Below are 23352 nucleotides of genomic sequence, written 5' to 3' on the forward strand. Positions count from 1 at the left end.
CTCCTTTTAAAGCTGCTGGAACTGCAGGGCAGCTCATTGAACGTTTGCCTTCTCTTGCATGGTCATGCAGAGGCTAGCCACAGTCTGGGCTTGAGTTAGGCTGGGAATTAGTCACACAAAGGAAATTGAATATAGTAATGTGTATATTTTGTGTTACCTACCTGTTGCGTATCTATTTCAGCTAGGATTAGTACATACAGAGAAACCAGTTCAGTGGGAAGCCCTGCTGCAAAAATTTCCCTGTTCAATTTCCTGCTGGAACAGATTCCACACAAGTAAAGATAATTATTCAATTGATAATCAGTTAATTGGATTATTTTCTATATTGTCTGACTGCTGTAGAACAGTAAGTCAAATTTCTTTTTACCCTTTATTTATTTTAAAAGTCAACTGGGGTAAACTTCCACTAGGTCTCTTTGCCACCATGAATTAATGTTCATTGCTTCTGTGTCTGCTCCAAGGGCAATTGAGATTTAGCATCACTGACAGAATCATTCTCCTTGCCTGGGGTCAAGAGTCCCTCTGTGTTCCCTCTGATTCAGAAGGTCTTTTGGAAAGTTGGACAAGACAGATCCAGGATTTTATTGACAGTAGTAACAGGGGTTGGCACTTCTGATCTCTGACATCCTGGTTCTGATGTTGGAGACTCAAATCATGCTTACCAATCTACCTGATCTCTTGGTTCAGGCTTTGTACTTGAGTCTCCACCCAGATGCAGAGTTTCTAAGGTTCACTTCTTTACTTCTGTTTTGCTGGGGTCACTTGACCAAGGGCTTTCTGCTGAAGTCCAAAAATGACATAGGAGATTTTGACCGAACTTAATCTAATGAATTGGAACAGATTCTCCATTTGAGCAACTCGGGTCCTAGATGGTATTATGTCACTTTCAACTTGAATTATCTTGTACTTGGACTTTCTGTTACAGCAGTCAAAACTGTGTTTGTTTGAATTTGATCAGAATGTATTTGACTGCCACTTTAGCTTTCCACCTTCCATTGCAAGGGTTACTTAATTACTTAAATTTATTAAAAGGAACAAGAAGGATAGGTGCCTCTAACAAATACTTTAAAATATGCTAAAGTGAAAGAAACAGTAGCCCCATAACATATGCTACTGAATAACCAAATAGCACAAAATAAAGTAAATTTCCATTTTTCCCTAAACGTTGTCATCAACAATATTTGCTTCTTCAGGAGCCCTCATAAAAGAGATGTGGATCAACACTTACTTTCAGGCTGTTTCAGACTGCAGAGAAGGAATACATTCCAGAGGAAGGGGCCACGCCAGCCCTCCCCTCCCACCCACCCCCGATTTATACCGGGGGAGACCATAGATCTCGGATGCAGCAATATAACCTGCACTATCCAGGTTTATAGAAAAGATTGCTTCATGAAAAGTTTAAAAAACAAAAACAAAAAACCTGGACCTGTTTAGTCTTGAGAAAAGAAGCCTGAGGCGCGATCTGGTAAGTGTTCGAATATGTTAAGGGCTGTTATGAAGAGGAGGTGATCAGTCTCCATGTCCACTGAAAGTAGGACAGGAAGCAATTGGCTTATTCTGCAGCAAGGTTAGATTTAAGTTTGATATTAGGAATAACTTTTTCACCATATGGATAATTAAATATTGGAATAGATTACCAAGGGGAGAGGGGTTGTGAAATCCCCATCATTAAAAAACAAGTTGGATGAACACCTATCATGGACGGTCTAGGTTTACTTGGTCCTGCCACAGTGCAGTGGGTTGGACTAGAACACCTCTCAAGGTCCCTTCCAGCCCTATATTTTTATGGATTGTTTTGTTGTGGTTGCCATGGCAAAGGAGATTGAATTCTCCATTGCCATGCATTAGTTTTGCTTCTATAACTGTGGTGGGACATGTTCATTTGAGTTGCCCTAGAAATATGAACTTCCTTTGACAGATGATTGGAATCTTGTTCTCATAAAGCTTATGGGGCCTCTGGCGAGCTATTTGTCAGACTTTTCTCTGGACTATCTCTCTGTGGAAAGGGCATTGCTTACACCTATGACATCAGCCCTGAGAGTTAGTAAGAGGATACCGGTCTAGTAGTTAATCCTCCCTATGCTGTATTCCATATGGAAAAGGTGGTCCTGCCTTGTCCACCAAATTTCTGTCTAATGTGACCTTTGATTCCATTGGAATCATTTCACGAGGGTGGGTATATATATATTTTTTCCCCCTCAGAGTTTCATCCAGATCAAGGGAGATCAGGCTCCATTCTTTGGATGTCTAGAAAGACTTATGTCCTGATAGGACCAATCTATGCTAAAGTTGTAATACATGGGGTAAGATCAGGGCCCAGTCTAGCACAGCTCAAAGATTGTCCAAATAGATCAGAGCAATTGTGATTGTTATGAACCTGGCCATCTGGATATCAGAGTACATTCTGCTAGGCCTAAGGCAGCTACCATAGCATGCCTTTGTGCTGTTTTCATCAGAGAATTTTGCAGGCTAGAAGCTCTGTATTTTCTTGTAAGCAGTATTTTCTCCCTCAAATTGACTTCCAAATCTGAGGTCCAGCTTGGGAGAAGAAATCTGCAATCATGTTTTAACTAATGCTTTCTTGACACAGCTGGCAGAACTGATGCTCGCTTTTGGAGACCAGTTCTGTGGTCTGTGTTCAAATAGAACTCCTTAATTCACCTTTGTGCTTATTAAACACCCACATGTGGGAATATACAGAAGCCATCACAATGTATAAAGAGAAAGATGTTATCAGTAGCTGCAGTTCTTAGTGAGTGTTGCTTCTGCACATGCACAGTACCCATGCTTCTTCCCCACCCCACCCCCACACCTCAGAGTCATGGTCAAATAGCCCTGAATTAGTGTAAGGAATTGAAGGGCAGTGGGGGCCACTCTTCCATTTATATTTGTGGAAACCTACATGAACAGGAAGTATGAGTGGCCCCAACAGACTCTGCTCGTTAGAAGACTGTGAGCTCGCACATATCCCACAATTTTGAATATTCTGAAGAACTACAGTTATGGTAGGTAGCTTGTGTCCCCTCCCACCTCCATACTCGGGAATACACCTTGAACAAACTCTCTCCTTGCATGGCCTTGAAGCACAGTTCTGCCATGCAAAATGACTATGTAAAAATAGCACCTTCTTACTGAAAGAACAGATGGACTTCTGGTTAAAGCACTAAGAATTAGATTATCTTGGTTCAGTCCCTGGACATTTATATGACCCCCATCATCATTGTATCTGAGCATCTCACGTTCTTTAATGTATTTATCAGAGAAATGCTGTTGTCCCCATTGTATAGATGAGGAACTGAGGCCAGAGAGCTCAAGTGACTTGCCCAAGGTCACCCAGGAAGTCTGCAGCAGAGCAGGGAATTGAACGTAAATCTCCCAAGTCCTTGGCTAATTCCCTAACCACTGGACCATCCTTCCCCTCTTTCCTGGGTGACTCCAGACAAGTGGCTTGGAGAATCTCTTACTATGCACAAACCAGAACAAGTGCAGCTTGATTTTTAGATCCCAGGGTAAGTTTGTGGGGCTGGCAGTTAGAAGTAGTGTTGTACCTAGCATTTGAAAATGTATTTGGTGCCCTAAATTTTGAAAGTATGGGTGAACATTTGGTTCACTTTTGTCTCTAAATTTCAAACATTTGTGTGTATAATTATTTCTTTTAACAATAAAATAATACATCAGCTCTGAGCTCTATTAGTGCCTGAGCATAGCATTGACTGTTGCATATTAACTGGCAGGTTGAGGTTATGCAAGACATTAGGATGTTGTCCCGTCAGTTGTCTTCTCCTGCCACAGCTCTTGCCTGTGGAGTCCTTCAAGTCTCTGTTCTATCACCCATCCTGTTCAACATCTATATAAAGCCACATGGGGAAACTGTAACACTTCTGGGTCTCAAGTGAAGCAGTATGGTGTGATGTATATGGCACTGGACTTGGAGTCAGGAGACCTGGGTGCTGTTCATTGATCTGCTGTGTGAGTTTGGGCAAGTCGCTTCACTTCTCTGACTGTTTTGCTTTGCACCTGTTGTCTGTTTAGACTGTAAGAACTTCAGGCACGGGCAGTCTCTTACCGTTTGCGTGTGCAATGCCTAGCACAACAGGGCCCCAATCTTGGTTGGTGCCTCAAGGGAACCGTTTTTATACATAATATGTAAAACTATACATGGACAATAGCCAGTTCTATATCTCATTCCTAATGCTGATAGCATTATCTCCAGCTCTCTTAGTGACTGGCTGAGATTGGCAGGTGCATGAAAGGCAAGTGGCTGAAACTGTATCTGAGCAAGAGAGTGGTAATGCTGGTAGGGAAAAGGGCAACATTTTGAAAAGTTAGTGACCACCATAGCATCTCCCACTCTCAAGATGCTCTCCAGTAGTCATCTTGGTTCATAATTTGAGAATCCTCTTGGGCACTCAACTAGCTACAGCTGAAAATACCACCTTCAATCTGGGGCTGGCAAGAAAGTTGTTTCCTTTCATGTGGGAAGATGACTTGGATACAGTGATTATGCCTTTGTGACTTCCAGGCTGAACTACTGTACCTCACTGTACGTGGGGATGAGTGCATTCCCCTTAAAAAAGCTCCAACTTGTCCAAAATATAATAGTCTGACTTCTGTGCAGCATTGGCTGCTGAGACGCATCACCCTAATGCTCCACTCACTACATTGGCTCCTCATTCAAAGTAGTAGCTCTCATCTTTAAGGCCATCCAAAGCATTAGACCAAGTTATGTAAAATATTGGAAACGATGATTTCCTTTGACAATTTCCACAGCAAAGATTAAACTGTCTAAGGCAAGAGTCCTGCTCTTGAGAGCAAAGGAAAGAGCTGTCTTGGCAACTGGATCAAGATTATTTAACTCCCAGAGGAAGTGAGAATGCTCATGGATGACTTTCAGTATGAAATGCAACTTGCCTCTTCAGCCTAGCTTTTGCACAGCGGGAGCTACTCAGAAAAAGTAGAAGTGGGGAGAAAAATTCTCTCACACACATTTGAAAAGAAAAAACATTCCCACAACCCCCTGCAGGGGAGGGTGAAAGCTACTCTGCTGTGGGACTCTTTCTTGCTTTAGCTTTTTTTCTGAGAGGCACTCGGATAGAGGGGTTGCAAATAAGAAGCAGGATAGACAAACAGCCATGTAGGCTAAGTATGGAGAAAGGTATAGGAACTGTGTGCTTGAACTTATGACTTTGATTGACTCTTTACATAGAGAATACAAAACAGAGTATTTAATACTTGTGTTGTAGGGACCTTCTAAAAGAGAACCATTTTGTGCTTCAGTTCTTGAGGGAGGTTAGTGTTGTGGAAGGCTTAATTTTTTGGTCTTGCTTTTTGTGAGAGCACATATCCAAGTTAATCATTGTTTTTGTATAATGTTTCAAGTTTGGTAGCTTAGGCAAAGTTTCAGAATTTGTGGCCGTCAGCTGTTTGTTTTTAAATCTCATAAATGTACTGAATGCAAGGTGAGATGTAAAATGGCAATGCCAGTATTACAATGGAGAATGCCATTCTTGTGCTGTTGACACAAGAGTTTCATAGATAATTGAGCTTGACCTGTATGCCTGTTTTAATATTTCATTTGTTCCGGACTATTATTAGTCACATCCTTTTTGACTGTATATGTTGTTGTTGTTTTTCTAAATGTGACTAAACTGCTATTTAACCCTGCTACAAGAATGTGACAGTAGGCTAGTCCAGGCAGGTAGCATTCACTTGGTAACTAGCGTACTTAATCAGCTTGCTTCAACCTGCAGCAAATTAAAGCTTTGTGAGCTCTAGCGCATAAGTGATAAAAGCAGCTTGCATGGTGGAAAAAAATAAATAGGGCATTTCCAGTGTACTCACTACAGTAAATGAAATCTCAGCCTTATGATTTATTCTTGGCTTTTGGTTAAAGATAGATCAAATGTACATCATCCTTAAAGATTTTACAATATAATTAGGGAGGGTGTGTGTGTGTGTGTGTGTGTGTGTGTGTGTGTGTGTGTGTGTGTGTGAAATATAATTTAAATCACCCCATGGCCAAGAAAACAAAGAACAAAATAGTAATTGTGTTTTGTAGGATATGGCAACCATTTTTTCTATCCTGTAATCACTCTTTAGGGGAATCGTAGCAAGCCGCATATCTAGAAGCATCCTGATTTGAATCAATAATGCTGGTAGAGAACCAAAGCTTTTGCCACAGTCATATTCTACAGAGGTTGAAATTGTTGCCATACAAAACCTAGTATGATAATTTCAGATCTGTTCAAACTGCCCAGAAAATGATTGAAAACCTTTGGATGATTTCATAGATTTTAAGACCAGAAAGAATCATCCTAATAATGTATTCTGACATTCCTGCATGACAGGTAATTAAATGTCACCCAGTAATTCCTGTATCAAGCCCAATCATTTGTAGTTAAATATAGCGGACATAACTATTTGGCTACGTATTAATGGGGTGAAAATGAAACTTCTTCATAGGTATTTAAAAAAAAAAAAATCAAAATTTATTTCAAAGTGCTGAATTTTTTTTACATTTTTTTTTAAATTAGTCGTGTTTCTTCTTCGAGTGATTTTTCATGTCCATTCCAAGCAGGTGTGTGCGCGCCATGAACATTCCAGCCGGAAGATTTTCCCTTAGCAGCATCCATAGGGTCGTCCCGGGCGCCCCCTGAAGTGGCACCTCCATAGCGCCTATATAGGGGCCCGCCGACCCTCCACCCCCTCAGTTCCTTCTTACCGCCAGTGACGGCTAGCTGGAACTTTGCTCGCTCTCGCAACAAGCCTAGCAGTGTCTCTATTCGTGTATATAGTTCTGTTTCTCATAGTCTTAGAGTTAGTGTTAGTTGTAAGTTAGTGGCTGTTGGGGGTTTCCCCCCCAACTTCATCCTTGTCCGCCCCGGGGCATGACCGGGTCCCCAGGGTTTAAACTCTGTACGGACTGTGGGAAGTTTATGCCGAAGAGTGACCGGCACTCTTCCTGCTTGAGGTGCCTTGGAGAGAGCCACCAAAGAGACCGGTGCCACATCTGCAAAGGGTTCCGTCCTAGGACTCTCAAGGACAGAGAGCAGAGACTTAAAGTACTCCTGATGGAGGCGGTCTTACGGCCACTCTCAGACCCCGAACCTACCAACCTGGCGCCTAGCGCCTCCTCCTCGGTGCGCAGCGCTCTGGCACCGTTAGCGAGAGAGGAGGCCCAGTCTAAGAACTCTAAGAACTCAAAGTCCCGGCACTGAAGAGACTCAGGACATAGGAAATCGGCCTCCATGCGGCACCGATTTCCATCTCCGGTGCCCACGAAACAGAAGAGGCTGGTGAGGGGCCAATCACCCCACCAGGACCCTAAAAGGCCGGTGGCATCCACAAGTATGATGGGACAAGCCGCGCCACAGGTGCCTCCTCCCAAGCTTCCGTTGACTCCTGCCCCTGTGAGGGTACAGTCGAGTCTGGATCAGTGCGCCTCCCATCAAGGATGTGCACCCCCCCCCATCAACGCCAGAGGCGTTCAAGGCAGCCTCAGACTTGTTAAGCCTCCCGGCCTCCCCGCACCAGAGGGAAGAGCCGCCAGGGACTGCCCGACCCCCAATCCAATCAAGAGGCAAGCCGGCTATGATGAGACCACAGTCCCTGTCCCGTGCCACTCTGGCGGCACCGGCGCAGAGAGAGCGACCGCCCCGGCTTCGCGGCACCGCTCGCCGGTGACAATGGGTACTGCCCCTCCTTGGTCGTCTTATTCGGAAACCTTGAAGTCGGAGGTGGAATCCTACTGCTCCAGTAGATCAAGGAGCAGGAGATCGGCTTCACAGAGAAGTAAGCGATCTTACCCGGCGCAGTGGCAGCAGCAATGGCAGCCGCCCTCCCAGTGGCTGTTCTGGACCCCTGGGCTTACCATCAGACCCAGTGGTAGGTGCACGGTCCACCATCCAGGTCCGCATCGGTCTCTTCAACTTCAGTGGCTCCGGCGCAAATGCCTCCACCAGCGGCACCGCCGTCCAAGAGGGGTGTGCCACCTTCTCAACAGGATCCGGCACCGATGGGGGCCATGCCTTCGATGCCGCAGGCACTGCCCAGCACGCCTCGTCGTTTGGCATCGACCCTCGTACCGGTCGCGGTACCAGTCACGGTGCCACCTCCTATATCTGCATTGGCCACGCAACCTGAGTACCGTGTGCCATGGGACCCTGCAGGAGCTGAGGGCAGCGAGGAAGGTCCCCTGCAAGTGATTTCCTTCTCTTCCTCGCCGGATGAAGATGTCGCGGGGACTTCAGCGGCACTGGCTCTGGGGGACAACCAGGTGCTTCAACAACTGCTCAAACGAGCCGCCCAGAGCCTGGCTATTCAGGCTGAGGAGGTCGAGGTGGATGTGGACCCAGTAGTGGACATTCTGACTCCGTTGGGCCCATCTAGGGTTGCCCTACTGCTGATTAAGACAATAGCTGACACGTCCCGCACCCTTTGGCAGACCCCAGCCTCTCTGGCCCCTAGGGCCAAAAAAACGGAGAGGCGCTACTTTGTACCCTCAAGGGCCATGAGTACCTGTATGCTCACCCTCCCCCGGACTCTCTGGTTCTTCTTCGAGTGCTTGCTCATATCCATTCCATTAGGTGTGTGCGCGCCGCGTGCACGATCGTCGGAAGATTTTCTACCCTAGCAACACCGGCGGGTCGGCTGTGGAGCCCCCTAGAGTGGCGCCTTCATGGCGCTGAATATATACCCCAGCCGACCCGGCGCCCCCTCAGTTCCTTCTTACCGCCCCTGATGGTCGTTGGAACTGTGGAGCGCGGCATAGCTGTCCTCCACTCTCCCTAGCTTTGTTAGTTATTCGCAGTTGTAGTTATAGTTATAGTTCTAGTGTTTGTAGTTTAATAGTTAAATAGTTTTAAAGTTGTTAGATTTGTTATAATAGTCCAGGGGACTAAGGGGGTCGTCGCCCCCTTTCTCCCCCGGCCGCGGGCCCGGGCTCATGCCCAGAGCTCCCGGCTTCAAACCTATGCCTCCTGCGCTAAACCTATGCCCACGAGCGACCCGCACGACTCCTGTCTGAAGTGCCTGGGAGAGTCCCACCAAACAGATAAGTGCAAGATCTGTAAGGCCTTCAGACCAAGGACCAAGAAAGAGCGGGACTTTCGGCTCCGGCAACTCCTGATGGAGGTGGCACTTAGCCCGGACACTCCTTCTACGAGCCAGGCCCCGGCACCTAGCGCCTCGGTGCGCAGTGCCACAGCAGCACCGGCAATGCCGACAACGCGGGCGGTGTCGGACAAACCTCCCCGGCACCGGACCTCGTCGGCACCGCAGCAGGCACCTCGACGCCGGTCATTATCCCCGGGGCATAAAAAAGCCCATAAGACGGGGACCTCTGTGCCGAAGACGCCGGCTCCCCCAGTGCCGGGGGTAGAGCCGAGTGCGCCGGTGGAGCACTGGAAACAGGTGCCTCCAGCACTGTCGACTCCGGCACCGAGGCCGTTGAGTCCGGTGCAGATAGCGTCTCCACCGAGACCGGCGGTAATACAACTCCCGTCGACTCCGGAGACCTTCGTGGCGGCGAGAGACTTGATAGCTCTCACGGAGCCGGCACCGCCTCAACCACTGGCACCGACGGCACCGTTGACCCGCCCGGTCCAGTCAAGGGGGGAAACCTGCCTTGATGCGCCCTCCATCACAAGGGCTGGAACCTCGGCACCGGTCCAGGTCCAGAAGCAGGTCCCCACGCCGCTCGCAGTCCCGGCACCGAATATCACCTCGGCACCGGTCGTACTCGCGGCCAAGATCTTCGTCGCGGCACCGTTCTACGTCTCGGCACCGCTATGATCGTCGGCACCGATCAACGTCGAGACGTAGTTCTCGGCACTGCTACGGTCGACGCTCGACGTCGAGAGGCCGCTCCCGGCACCGGGCATACTCCAGGTCCTCGTCGAGGTCCAGATCCGGCTCCCGGCACCGACGAGGTCATCAGCACCGATCGCGGTCCCGGCACCGTTCGCCGGCACCGCGCAGAGATAGATCATCTCCGGACCGGTACCGTGCGGCACCGCAGCCCACGGGGATCGTTTCATCTCTCTCGGCACCGCCATGGCCGTCAAGATCAGTGTCTCGCTCCTCGGAGGACCTGTCGAGATCGGCATACCCCCCTCAAGGGCAAGCCGAGGAACGGAACTTGGGCCATTGGCAGGAGATGGCAGAGGACCACTCTCATGGACCATCTCACTGGTCATTTTGGACCCCGTGGGCGTACCACCAGGAGCAAGGGGCTCCAATACCATCGACCTCTCGATCGGGTCACTCGGTTAGAAGGGCCCCAGAATCCACCATCTCTCGGCCTCCGCCAGGGGGCATGGAGGCTTCCGTGTCCACGCCACCCGACACCATAAACCCAAGTACAGGTGATGCTCCGGCCCAAGAGCAGGGGGATCAGGACCCCCCCTTGGATCCAGTACCACCGGAGGCATCTTCCTCCTCCTCTCCGGATGAGGCAGTGGCGGGCACTTCATGTACGGGTCCCCCTCCGATAGATCTTCGGGCTCACCAGGATCTCCTGCGTAGGATGGCCCGTAATATGGACCTGCAGGCGGAGGAGATAGTGGAAGTACAGGACCCTATAGTGAACATCCTCGGAGCGGATGCCCCATCGAGGGTGGCGCTACCCCTGATCCGCACGATACAAACCAATGCGGATACGATATGGCAAACTCCTGCCTCTATCCCACCCACAGCGAGAGGGGTGGAAAGGAAGTACTTTGTCCCGTCTAAGGACTACGGGTACTTGTATACCCACCCCCAACCGTGTTCACTGGTGGTGGCATCAGTGAACGCACGAGAGCGCCACGGCCAGCAGGCTGCAGCGCCTAAATCAAAAGAGGCTAAGCGGCTCGATTTGTTTGGCCGTAAGGTTTACTCAGCCGGAGGGCTGCAACTTAGAGCGGCGAACCAACAGGCGCTACTGAGCCGTTACAATTTTAACTCCTGGAACTCTATGGGGAAGTTTAAGGAGTTGATTCCCCAAGAGTCCAGGGAGGAGTTTGGAGCCATGGTAGAGGAGGGTAAGAAGGTGGCTCGGACCTCCTTGCAGGCCTCCTTGGACATAGCAGACTCAGCTGCGAGGACCCTGGCTTCGGGTATCGCTATGCGGAGGATCTCCTGGCTTCAAGTTTCGGGTTTGCCTCCGGAGCTGCAGCAAACCCTACAGGATCTGCCCTTTGAGGGACATGGATTGTTCTCGGACAAGACGGACTCTCGCCTGCAGAGCCTCAAGGACTCGAGAACAATCATGCGCTCCCTGGGGATGCATGTTGTGGGACCTCAGCGCAGACCATTTAGGCCGCAGCCTCAGCGCTTCTACCCCCCCCCGCCTCGTCAGAGACAGGACTCGACCCGGAGGCGAGGGCGAGGTGGTAGAAGAAGGTGGACCGGCCCTCAACCCGGCCAGAACCAGGGGCCACCTAGACCACCTTCAGGCCCCAGGCAGAACTTTTGAAGGTGCGGTCGAGGACGGCGCCCCAGTCATCCCCCAGGATCCAGCCCCCTCCTTTCGAGATCGCCTTTCCCATTTCCACCGTGCTTGGTCCCTTATAACTTCGGACCGTTGGGTCCTTCGCACGGTGGACAGGGGATACGCTATCCAGTTTTCTTCAATCCCCCCCTCCTCCCCCCCTTCCCTGTCCCTCTTCAGGGACCCTTCTCACGAGCAACTTCTTATACAGGAAGTTTCTACGCTCCTTGCTATGGGGGCCATAGAGGAGGTTCCAGTGGAGTTAAAGGGCAGGGGATTTTATTCCCGGTACTTCCTCATTCCCAAGTCCAAAGGAGGTCTGCGACCCATCTTGGACTTGCGCGGACTCAACAAATTCGTAGTAAAGTTGAAGTTCCGCATGGTCTCTTTGGGGGCCATTATCCCTTCCCTCGATCCTGGAGACTGGTTCGCCGCCCTCGACATGAAAGACGCATACTTTCACATCGCAATTTACCCACCTCACAGACGCTTCCTGCGATTCGTGGTAAACACGGTGCACTACCAATTTGCAGTCCTTCCTTTCGGCCTATCCTCGGCCCCAAGAGTGTTCACGAAATGTATGGCTGTCGTGGCAGCGTACCTTCGTCGGCAAGGGATACAGGTGTTCCCGTACCTAGACGACTGGCTGGTACGCGGTCGCACCAAAGAGCAAGTTCAAGCTCACGTCCACATAATAGTGCACACATTCAACGAGTTGGGCATCCTACTCAACAAGGACAAATCCACTCTAGAACCTACCCAGAGAATAGAATTCATCGGCGCAGTTCTAGACTCCAGACGTGCACAAGCCATCCTGCCAGACAACCGCTTTGGCACCATCACGAGCCTCATTCAAGGGCTCCAGGCCTTCCCAACTACCACGGTGAGGTCGTGCCTTACCCTGCTGGGTCACATGGCTTCCTGCACGTATGTAACCAGGCATGCCAGACTTCGGCTTCGCCCACTCCAGACCTGGGTGTCATCAATATACCGTCCACATCGGGACAGCCTGAACATGGTGGTCACGGTCCCGAACTCGGTCCTGACCTCCCTCACCTGGTGGCTAGATCACAATGTGGTCTGCGAAGGGATGCCATTTCACGCCCCACAACCCTCTCTGCATCTGGTCACAGACGCTTCATCTCTGGGTTGGGGCGCCCATCTCAACGAACACCATACCCAGGGCCTGTGGACTGCACCCCAGCTAGCCCTGCACATCAATGTTCGGGAACTGATGGCGGTGCGCCTGGCGTGCCAGGCATTTCTCAATCAACTACGTGGCCGTTGTGTGTTAGTTCTCATCGACAACACCACGACCATGTTTTACATCAACAAGCAAGGAGGAGCACGTTCGTCAGTTCTATGCCAAGAGGCCATTCGCCTGTGGGACTTCTGCATCGCCCACTCAATCCATCTCACGGCATCGTTCCTCCCTGGAGTCCAGAACACTCTAGCGGACCGACTCAGCAGGTCCTTCCAGACACACGAGTGGTCTATCCGTCCGGACATCATACATTCCATCTTCCGGAGGTGGGGGTTTCCCCAGATAGACCTGTTTGCATCTCGAGACAACAGGAAGTGCCACGTGTTCTGCTCCCTACAAGGTCGAGCTCCGGGCTCCCTCTCGGATGCGTTTCTCCTTCCCTGGAAAGACCACCTGTTTTATGCCTTCCCTCCGTTTCCTCTGGTCCACAAGGTACTGCTCAAATTGCGCAGAGACCAGGCACAGGTAATTCTGATCGCTCCAGCGTGGCCGAGACAACATTGGTACACCACACTGTTGGAACTCTCGGTTCAAACACCGATCCCGCTTCCATTATGTCCGGATCTCATTTCTCAGGACCACGGTCGGCTGCGTCACCCCGACCTGCAATCACTCCACCTCACAGCGTGGCTGCTCCATGGTTCACCCAGGCAGAGCGGCAATGCTCGCACTCTGTCCAACAGATTCTGCTGAGCAGTAGGAAGCCCTCAACACGGACTACGTACCTGGCCAAGTGGAAACGGTTCTCATGTTGGTGCGAACAACGAGCCACGCCCCCGTTGCAGGCACCTATTCCTCTCATTTTGGAATATCTCCTCTCCCTAAAACAGCAAGGGTTGGCGATATCTTCAGTCAAAGTTCACCTGGCTGCTATATCAGCCTTTCACCCAGGGGAATTCGCCTCCTCGGTATTCTCTAACCCGATGGTCGTTAGATTCCTCAAGGGCTTAGACCGGACGTACCCACAACAGCGTCAGCCCGTCCCGACGTGGGACCTTAATCTGGTTCTCTCCAGACTCACAGGTCCTCCATTTGAACCACTAGCCACCTGTTCACTTTTGTATCTATCCTGGAAGACAGCCTTCCTCGTAGCCATTACCTCAGCAAGGCGCGTTTCTGAACTCAGGGCGCTTACATCCGAGCCCCCTTATACAGTTTTCCATAAGGATAAGTGCAGCTTCGTCCACATCCTGCCTTTCTCCCTAAGGTGGTTTCTCCATTTCATATCAACCAGGACATATTTCTCCCGGTCTTTTATCCCAAACCACATGCCACTCGCCAGGATCAACGTTTGCATTCCCTGGACGTACGAAGGGCCCTGGCCTTCTATATTGACCGCACAAAGCACTTTAGAAAGACGACGCAACTCTTCGTTGCAGTGGCCGACCGAATGAAAGGCTCACCGGTCTCCTCACAACGCCTATCCTCCTGGATTACGTCTTGCATCCGGACTTGCTATGACCTGGCAGGCGTCTCAGCACCGCACCTCACCGCTCACTCCACGAGGGCCCAAGCCTCCTCGACTGCTTTCCTGGCACATGTTCCGATACAGGACATTTGTAGAGCGGCGGTTTGGTCATCAGTCCACACGTTTACAGCTCACTATGCACTAGTGCAGCAGTCCAGAGACGATGCTGCATTCGGGTCAGCGGTTTTGCACACAGCAATGTCTCACTCCGACCCCACCACCTAAGTTGGGCTTGGGAGTCACCTAATGGAATGGATATGAGCAAGCACTCGAAGAAGAAAAGACGGTTACTCACCGTTGTAACTGTTGTTCTTCGAGATGTGTTGCTCATATCCATTCCAAACCCGCCCCCCGTCCCCACTGTCGGAGTAGCCGGCAAGAAGGAACTGAGGGGGCGCCGGGTCGGCTGGGGTATATATTCAGCGCCATGAAGGCGCCACTCTAGGGGGCTCCACAGCCGACCCGCCGGTGTTGCTAGGGTAGAAAATCTTCCGACGATCGTGCACGCGGCGCGCACACACCTAATGGAATGGATATGAGCAACACATCTCGAAGAACAACAGTTACAACGGTGAGTAACCGTCTTTTGTGGATGCGGCCAACCAAAGGGAGTGTCAGGGGTTTCAAGGGTCTACACCAAAGAACAGGGAGGCCAAGAAGCTAGACCTCTTTGCTAGGAAGGTCTACTCAATGGGGGGCCTGCAACTGCGCATAGCCAACCAACAGGCTATAATGAGCCGGTATGGACACAACACATGCTCGGCCTTGTCCAAGTTCGCTGAACTCCTTCCCCAGGACTCGCGAATGGAATTCTCCACTCTGGTGGAGGAGGGGAAGTTGATTTCGCGTGCATCCTTCCAAGCTGCCCTGGATGCGACGGATGCAGCCTCCCGCACACTAGCCATCCGTCTGGTGATGTGCCGGGGGTCCTGTCTTCAGGTCTCCGGCCTTCCCCATGAGGTCCAGCAGACCATCCAAGACCTTCCCTTTGAAGGGCCCACACTGTTTTCCGAAAAAACGGACAAGCAGCTCCATAGCCTAAAGGACTCAAGGGCTACGTTACGCTCGCTTGGCCTGCACACTCCGGCCACCCAGTGCAGACAATTCAGGCCGCAGCCAGCCCCGCGGCCGTACCAACCCCAGAACTGCCCAGAAGCCTCGCGCAGGCGGAGTAGGAATGGCAGAAGGATACAACACCCGTCCACGGGACAATCTTCAGGCCAACCGCGGCCTCCGTCAGGGCCTACACCCCAAATTTGATGGTGCGGTCAAGGACAACCTACCAGTCAGAACTCTGGATCCTACCAACCTTACCTTTTCATCCTGTCTGTCCCCCTTCTACCGTGCCTGGTCCCGAATCACGTTGGACCGCTGAGTGCTCTGCACGGTAGAGAGGGGATATTCTATCCAGTTTTTCTCCCTCCTGCCCCACCATCCCCCCTCCCTGTCCCTCTTCAAGGATCCCTCTCACAAGCAACTTCCAATTCAGGAAGTGCAGTTCCTCCTCACTGGAGGGGCCGTGGAGGAAGTTCCGCAGGAACTCAGGGGCAGGGAGTTCTACTCCCGGTATTTCCTAATACCGAAGGCAAAAGGGGGCCTCGGACCCATTCTGGACTTGCAGTGTCTGAACAAGTTTGTGAAGAAACTCAAGTTCCGCATGGTCTCACTGTCCTTGATCATTTCCTCCATGGATACAGGAGACTGGTACGCCGCCCTCGACTTGAAGGATGCGTATTTTCATATCGCGATAATACCTCAACACAGACGTTACCTCAGATTTGTGGTGGGCAACACCCACCTACAGTTTGCCCCGAGAGTCTTCACAAAGTGCATGGCAGTCATAGCAGCTTCCCTGCACAAGCACCAAATTCAGGTGTTCCCCTACCTGGACGATTGGCTCATCAAGGGCCACTCCAAGGTACAGGTGGAGGCTCAGGTGGTCCTTATCAGACAAACCTTCCTAGAGCTCGGCCTCCTGCTAAACGAGGCCAAGTCTACCCTGTCCAGCGGATAGAGTTCATAGGGGCAGTCCTGGACTCAACTCAAGCCAGAGCGTACCTCCCAGAGTTCAGGTTTTGTCATATGTCTGACATCATTCTCGGTCTCCGGCATTTTCCGACCGCTACAGCAAGGAGCTGCCTCAAGTTGCTGGGGCATATGGCCGCATGCATCTATATGGTGAATCGCACCAGGCTCAGGCTGTGCCCTCTCCAGTCTTGGTTAGCAACTGTGTACCGACGAGCCAGGGACACGCTGGACTCTGTGGTGACGCTTCCCCGAGCGGTGCTAGACTCCCTACAGTGGTGGCTCAACCCGAGGAAGGTCTGTACAGGAGTACCCTTCGCCAGCCCTCAGCCATCCCTATCCTTGGTAACAGACGCATCGTATCTGGGGTGGGGGGTGCATCTGGGGAAACCTCAGGACCCAGGACCTTTGGTCCTCGGAGGACCTCTCCTTGTACATCAAAGTCAGGGAACTGCGGGCGATGCGCCTTGCCTGCCAGACTTTCAAATCCCGCTTGGCAGGCAGGTGTGTTGCAGTCCTCTTGGACAATACCTTGGCGATGTTCTATACCAACAAATGGGGATGCACGCTCCTCTCTCCTGTGCCGGGAAGCCCTAGCGTTATGGGACTTTTGCATGCAGAATGCAATTCACCTGATGGCATCCTACCTCCCAGGGGTGCAGAACGGCCTAGCGGACACCCTCAGCTGCTCGTTCCACGGTCACGCGTGGTTCCTCCACCGGGATGTGGTACACTCAATCTTCCGTCTCTCAGGCTATCCCCAGATAGATCTGTTTCCCTCGTGGGTCAACAGGAAGTGTCAACGGTTCGGCTCCTTCATGGGGCGCTGTCCAGGGTGGCTCACAGATGCCTTCCTCCTCTCGTGGGAAGGTGGCCTGCTCTACGCCTTCCCCCCGATCCCGATGGTCCACAGAGTACTCCTCAGGATTCGCAGGGATTGCGCTCGAGTCATACTGATAGCGCCGGCGTGGCCGCGCCAGCATTGGTTCACGTCGCTGCTGCAGATGTCCGTACAGGCGCCCTTCGCGTTACCTCTGCTCCCGGACCTGATCACACAGGATCGAGGCCGCCTCCGGCACCCGAATCTGGAGTCGCTCCCCTCCCAGCCTGGATGCTCCATGGCTGAACCCGGTAGAAATACTATGCTCACAGTAGGTTAGGCAAGTCCTCCTTGGTAGCAGGAAACCCTCCACCAGGGCCACATAAATGGCCAAGTGGAAACGGTTTTCCATCTGGGCAGAACAGCAGGGGCAGGCTCTGTTGCTGTCCCCGATCCCACTCATACTAGACTACCTACTTCATCTAAAACAGCAGGGACTCTCCCGCTCCTTGGTTCGGGTCCACCTGGCTGCCATCTCTGCGTTCCACCCAGGAGCTGACTGTGTTTCAGTCTTTGCAAACCCACTTCCTCAAGGGCCTGGATAGACTCTTCCTGCATATGTGACAACCTGTCCCGGCCTGGGACCTTAATTTGGTCCTCTTTGCCCTCACGGGGCCCCCCTTTGAGCCTCTAGCTACATGCTCAGTTTTGTATCTCTCTTATAAGGTCGCATTCTTCGTGGGTATCGGAGTTCAGAGCCCTGATGTCCGAGCCTCCCTTCGCTGTCTTTCACAAGGACAAGGTCCAACTCAGGCCACATGCAGCGTTCCTTCCTAAGGTGGTCTCCCAGTTCCACATGGGACAGGACATTTTTCTCCCTGTGTTCTATCCTAAGCCACACTCTTTCAGCAGGGAGCGTGGGCTGCATTCCCTGGACGTTCGCAGAGCCCTGGTGTTCTATATTGAAAGAACCAAACCATTCAGGAAATCAGTCCAACTCTTCGTAGCTGTGGCCAACAGGATGAAGGGGCTCCCCGTCTCATCACAGCCCACTCCACAAGGGCACAGGCCTCTTCTGCGGCTTTCCTGGCTCAGGAAATATGCAGAGCTGCCATGTGGTCTTCAGTCCATACATTCACATCGCACTATGCCATCACGCATCAGGTCAGAGACGATACAGCTTTTGGCCGTGCAGTGCTTCAATCTGCAGTGAACTCTGACCCCATGGCCTAAACTCAGGCTTGTGAGTCACCTGCTTGGAATGGACATGAACAGTCACTCGAAGAAGAAAAAACGATTACTCAGCTTCTCGTAACTGTTGTTCTTCGAGATGTGTTGTTCATGTCCATTCCAATACCCACCCTCCTGCCCCTCTGTTGGAGTGCCGGCAAGAAGGAACTGAGGCGGTGGAGGGTCGGCGGACCCCTATATAGGGCACCATAGAGGCGCCACTCCAGGGGGCGCCCGGGCCGACCCTACGGACGGTGCTAAGGGAAAATCTTCCCTCTAAATGTCCTATTTTCTTAGCAGTGCATTGAATAATTTAAATACCTGGGTACTATGACTATAATGGATGCTAAACTTCTCTTAGAGAGCCAACCTAGAATTGGACTTGGGACCACTGCTCTATCGACTTTCAGCCGACTTTCAGTTGGCTAAAATGAAATCGCTGCAGTCTCTTGTCTTCAGCATCTTGCTATATGTGTGCGAGACATGGATGCTATGGAAACCGGACATTAAGAGGCTTTCTGCCTTGACATTGAAATGGTGATTGCTGCGCAGTAACTATACTTCTCACATGACAAATGATGAGGTAGGTAATCGCCCAAATTTAAAGCATAACTGGAGTGATACCTGATATCAGTTTAGTCAGACAAAGAAAACTTGAGTTTGTGGAACCTGTGGGTTGGATTAGCAGAGGAAGGTCACCAAAGCAAGTTTTGCAGGGATTGGTGCCAGGGCATGGGGCACCCTCAGTGAGGGTGGTTCAACAATGTGGCTGACATCATGGGATGCAATATGGCACGCTTTTCAAGGCTGTGTGAAGACTTGCAAAATGTTGAGGAAGATTGCTGGCCAATGACTCCTGCATGCTGTGTTTACTGTTCATTGTGATGTGAGTCTATGGTGCTTTGTACTATGAGAGACTGTATATGTTTATGTACTTACGTTGAGTAGTACTTTAATTCACACTGAAATTAATGAGTCTGTTCTCGGAGGAAGGTACAGAATTGGATCCTCTCGTATTATTCCCTCATATTAGTGGATATTTAACCATCATGTCTTTCAGGCAATTGCTATGTCTTTACTGTTACTGTTTCATTCATTTTAAATGTAGGCATATGATAATAGCTAAAAGATACTTCCTATTTTCCCTTAGGATTGATTAATAGATATTCTTCCTACACTGACTGCAAGTTCACCAGCATAGCTGAGTTCCTGGGTGTAGATGTTTAAATGGGAGGCATAACATATGTCTTCAGTATTAGTGCTAATTAAACTTTATATAGAGAGATTCCACGTTAACAATTTGATTTTTTTTAAAATATATTTGTAACATTTGGATTATGGTATTTCTTTAATGTCTTCTTACATGAAACTTTGTATTTTGAAGTGATTTAAATAGTGTTTTTAATTAATCCCTCAGTACCTTAACTTGTCTTTAGTTTGCTGTTTACTTATTAATTAGGGAGGAAACATGAATTACATGCATTTTATCATACCTGAGCTCCACTCGGTAACTAGTTTTATAATTTGATCTATTAACCCCTCTTAATATGGAAAAATTCTCAGCATGGAAACAAACTCAAGCCAGTATGCCATGGTCTCTAACAACCGTGATCCTAGTATCTTAGCAAAAAGCTGAAATGCCAGTGCAAACAATTATCACATCTCCTGTATTACTCTTCTTATGTGAAATATGTACAGAGTTTATAGGGTTCAGAACATCATAATTCTCATAGCTCATCTATGTGTTGCTGTGGCAGCTGTTGAAAGAAACAGCAGCCAGTTGTTTTCAGGCAGCCTCTGCTACCGCATTTCGTCTTCTGTTGGCAAGTTTTCTATTGATGATTTAGCATAGCTGTAGAGAAACCTAAGGCGGAGAGAGGTTGCAGCCTTGTATGTCCAGCTGAGAATGAGTTATTGAGGCTCTTCACATAAGAGAGGATGTTGCAATATAAGCCTATTAACAGTAACTGTACAATGGTAGTAGCTTTTTTTCCTAAATAATTTTCATGTGATGAATTATTTTTATTTTTCAGTCTTTATCTTGGTATAATTCATTCAGACTTCTGCAGTGCAGTTTTTAATCCAAAAAGCAAAAATATTCTGAAACGAGACAATTACATTAATAAATAATTGCTGCTTTGTTGCAGATGACTCTAGCTGCATCGGGGCTCACTTATCCTTGCCATCGACTTACCGTAGGAAGAAGATCTTCACCTGCACAAACCAGAGAACAGTCAGAGGAGGTAAGAAAAATCTGTCAGCTTTACAAATATACTCGAGGAGGGAATGGCCAGAAGCCTGTTCTGCACTGGTCATTTTCTCCTCTAGTGTTGACTACTGTGGACACATAAAATGAATCAGTCTACAATGCCGGTACAAGATATTCAGTAGAAAGAAAGAAAAAGTGGAGCTGATGGAAATGAGGGAAGAACCAAAGCAAGGGAGTCATAGTGAAGTACTATTAAAAATAATCAAAAGAAAACTAAAAAGTAAAATGTATATCACTTTTGAATCCTTATAGCCAGTACTGTTAGTGACGCCTGTAGTTAAAGTTGCCTGATGTATTCCCTAATAAGCTTCTGCTTTCAGTTGCTTATAACTTTGAGAGACTATGTGGGCTGAAATTTTCCCTGCTTGCCTTTCGCCTCAAGTTGAATTTAAAATAGGCACCTTGCCATTTTAAACAATTTTTTCCAACCATTTTATGTAAAGTGCTCTAGCACCTTAAGCCCTGGCTTGATGGGCAAAAAGAGGGTGTGTTTCAATCTTATTAGCACAGTCGAGCTGGTTTACTGTAGTAATAAACCACTGTCAAGATGCAGGCTAACACTCTTAAAACTGTATTAGCCTAGGTTCCCTCCTAGGCTACAGCTGAGTTAGCGAGTACCTAAATACTATGGTAATCTGCTGGCTAGAGAGACAAAATAGATATGGGAAAGTGAACTGGATTAGTCTCGTTTAAACATCAGCAACAGAATTGTTAACTAAGTTCAATTTTAGTATATGTGCTGCCGAAGCAAGGTAAGGCTAAATCTTGTCCTGTGTTACACCTATACAATCTTATTGAAAAAAGCTGAAGTCTGATTTCCTAAAATGTTTTATGAATCTAAGGTATTAAATCTATGTGATTTGCACAGTTGAGGTAATTGGAAATAGTGGGTTCTTCTTCGAGGAGTGCCCCTGTGGGAGCTCCACTTTAGGTGGCTTGGCGCTTTTAATCGGAGATTTGTAGTAGCAGTGCCCCAGTTGGCCACGCATGCGCAGTAGCCATTTCGCACTGCTCCGAGTTGCCAGTTAGCGTGCGCAGCCAAGCATCCCTCAGTTCCTTCTGTACCGCTGATGGTGATCTAACTACAACCATTTCTATAGATCTGGACCTCCTCAAGCATGCCTGGTTCCCCGGCTTTAAACGTTTCCTGACCTGCAGGCTATCTATTCCTGTATTGGATGGTCACGCTCAGTGCATACGCTGGTTTTGGGAAACCCGTATACCACAGAAGTGTCCACATTATAAGAAATTATCTGTCAGGACACTGAAAGCGAGGGACCTCAAACTAAAATTATTAATGATGGAGAAATCCCTCAGGCCAGCCTCCGACCCAGAGTCCAGGACTCCTCCTGGCCAATGTTCTCCAGCAGCAGCCTCAGACAAGGGCTCCACACAAACCATGTCTAAGGAACCTGCATCTAAGAAGGCGACCAAACATCAGTCACAATCATCGCCACAAAGAGAGTCCCCCAAAGAAGAAGCGGTCTCCTGGTGAGAAATCTGCCCCAGTACCGACGGCACCAAGAGCCTCGGACCAAGAGGCACCGGGACCGTTCAGTACCGAGACGTCCTGACGCACCACAGCACCGACACTGCCAAGCTCTCACTCAGGTGCACGAGCTAAAGCTAAGCTCCCTAGCTTGGCCCCGACAGTCCCAAAAAACACCTCGGCACCAGTTAGTGTAATGGCACCACCTGCTGCATATACACAGCCTCACAAGACCTCGGCACTGTCTGAGCATACTACGCTGCTATCCACGGCACCGAGCTTCCTGGTACCACAACCCTTTACCAGACAGGCAGACCTAGCAATCTTCTCCACGCTGGGAACACCCCTCTTCGGCACTGATGGTACCCCAGTCAGACCAGAACCAACCCGAATAGGCACTTCTAGCGGATCTGCATCTCCACTATCTAGTGATGAGGATGAAGAGGATGATTCAGGTCTTTATATCCCTCGTCATTCCTCCCCAAAACTGGGACCCTCTCACCAACAACTTTCTATGCCAGGGCAAAGCTGGCAGGCACAACCATGGATACCACCACCCATTGTTATGCCACCCAATTGGCCATTCTGGGACCTATGGACAATCTACAGAGCCCAACATTTTAACCCCCCCCAACACACCAGCGTCAAGGGCCACCCAGTCCCCTTCACCCACAAGCCCACCACTATTGGAGGCCCAGGAGGAAGAGGGAGAGGAGCTGGAAGAGGCTCCTGAAGGCGACACACTGCCACCCACCCATATTTTATCCTTGTCCCTAGATGAAACAATTATGCCACCGCCTCCCACCACAGGTGATAATTTCAAGTCCTTCCAGGACTTATTCAAAAGAGTTGCAGAATCCCTGAACATCTCTTTAGCAGAGCTGCCAGAGACCCTGCACAAACTTACTGACATCCTGCAGGCATCCCCATCAGCAAAGATAGCTCTGCCCATTAACACTGGTATAATGGATCTTGCAAAGATTATATGGCAGACACCGGCCATTGTCCCACCCTCCTGTAAATGTTGGGACAGAAAATATTACTTACCAGCGAAAGGGGCTGAATTCTTATTTACTCACCTGGCTCCAAATTCACTGGCCGTAGAGGCAGTAAACCACAAGGGGAAAACAGCACCAGTCAAAAACCACCCCTTATGACAAAGACTGGAAAAGGCTTGATCTCTTCGGAGGCAAAGCCTGTTCCTCAGCCTCACTGCAATTTCTCATAGCAAACTACTCTGCTCTGTTGGCGAAATACACCTACAACTTGTTTAATAAAATGCCATCAGTTATTGAACAAATACCGGAGGAGTCAAAG

General features: G+C 49.7%; 1 protein-coding gene across 1 annotated transcript in view; it reads left to right on the forward strand.

Moving 5' to 3' along the window:
- FAF1 (Fas associated factor 1) overlaps positions 1-23352 on the forward strand; it is a 325268-nt gene that overhangs the window by 193414 nt on the left and 108502 nt on the right. The window contains exon 9 of the mRNA XM_054036693.1: positions 20425-20520. Coding sequence (XP_053892668.1) covers positions 20425-20520 — 96 coding nt within the window. The remainder of the gene's footprint in view (positions 1-20424; positions 20521-23352) is intronic.

Source organism: Malaclemys terrapin, chromosome 8 (assembly GCF_027887155.1).
Source record: "Malaclemys terrapin pileata isolate rMalTer1 chromosome 8, rMalTer1.hap1, whole genome shotgun sequence".
In the NCBI taxonomy this organism is placed as follows: domain Eukaryota; kingdom Metazoa; phylum Chordata; order Testudines; family Emydidae; genus Malaclemys; species Malaclemys terrapin.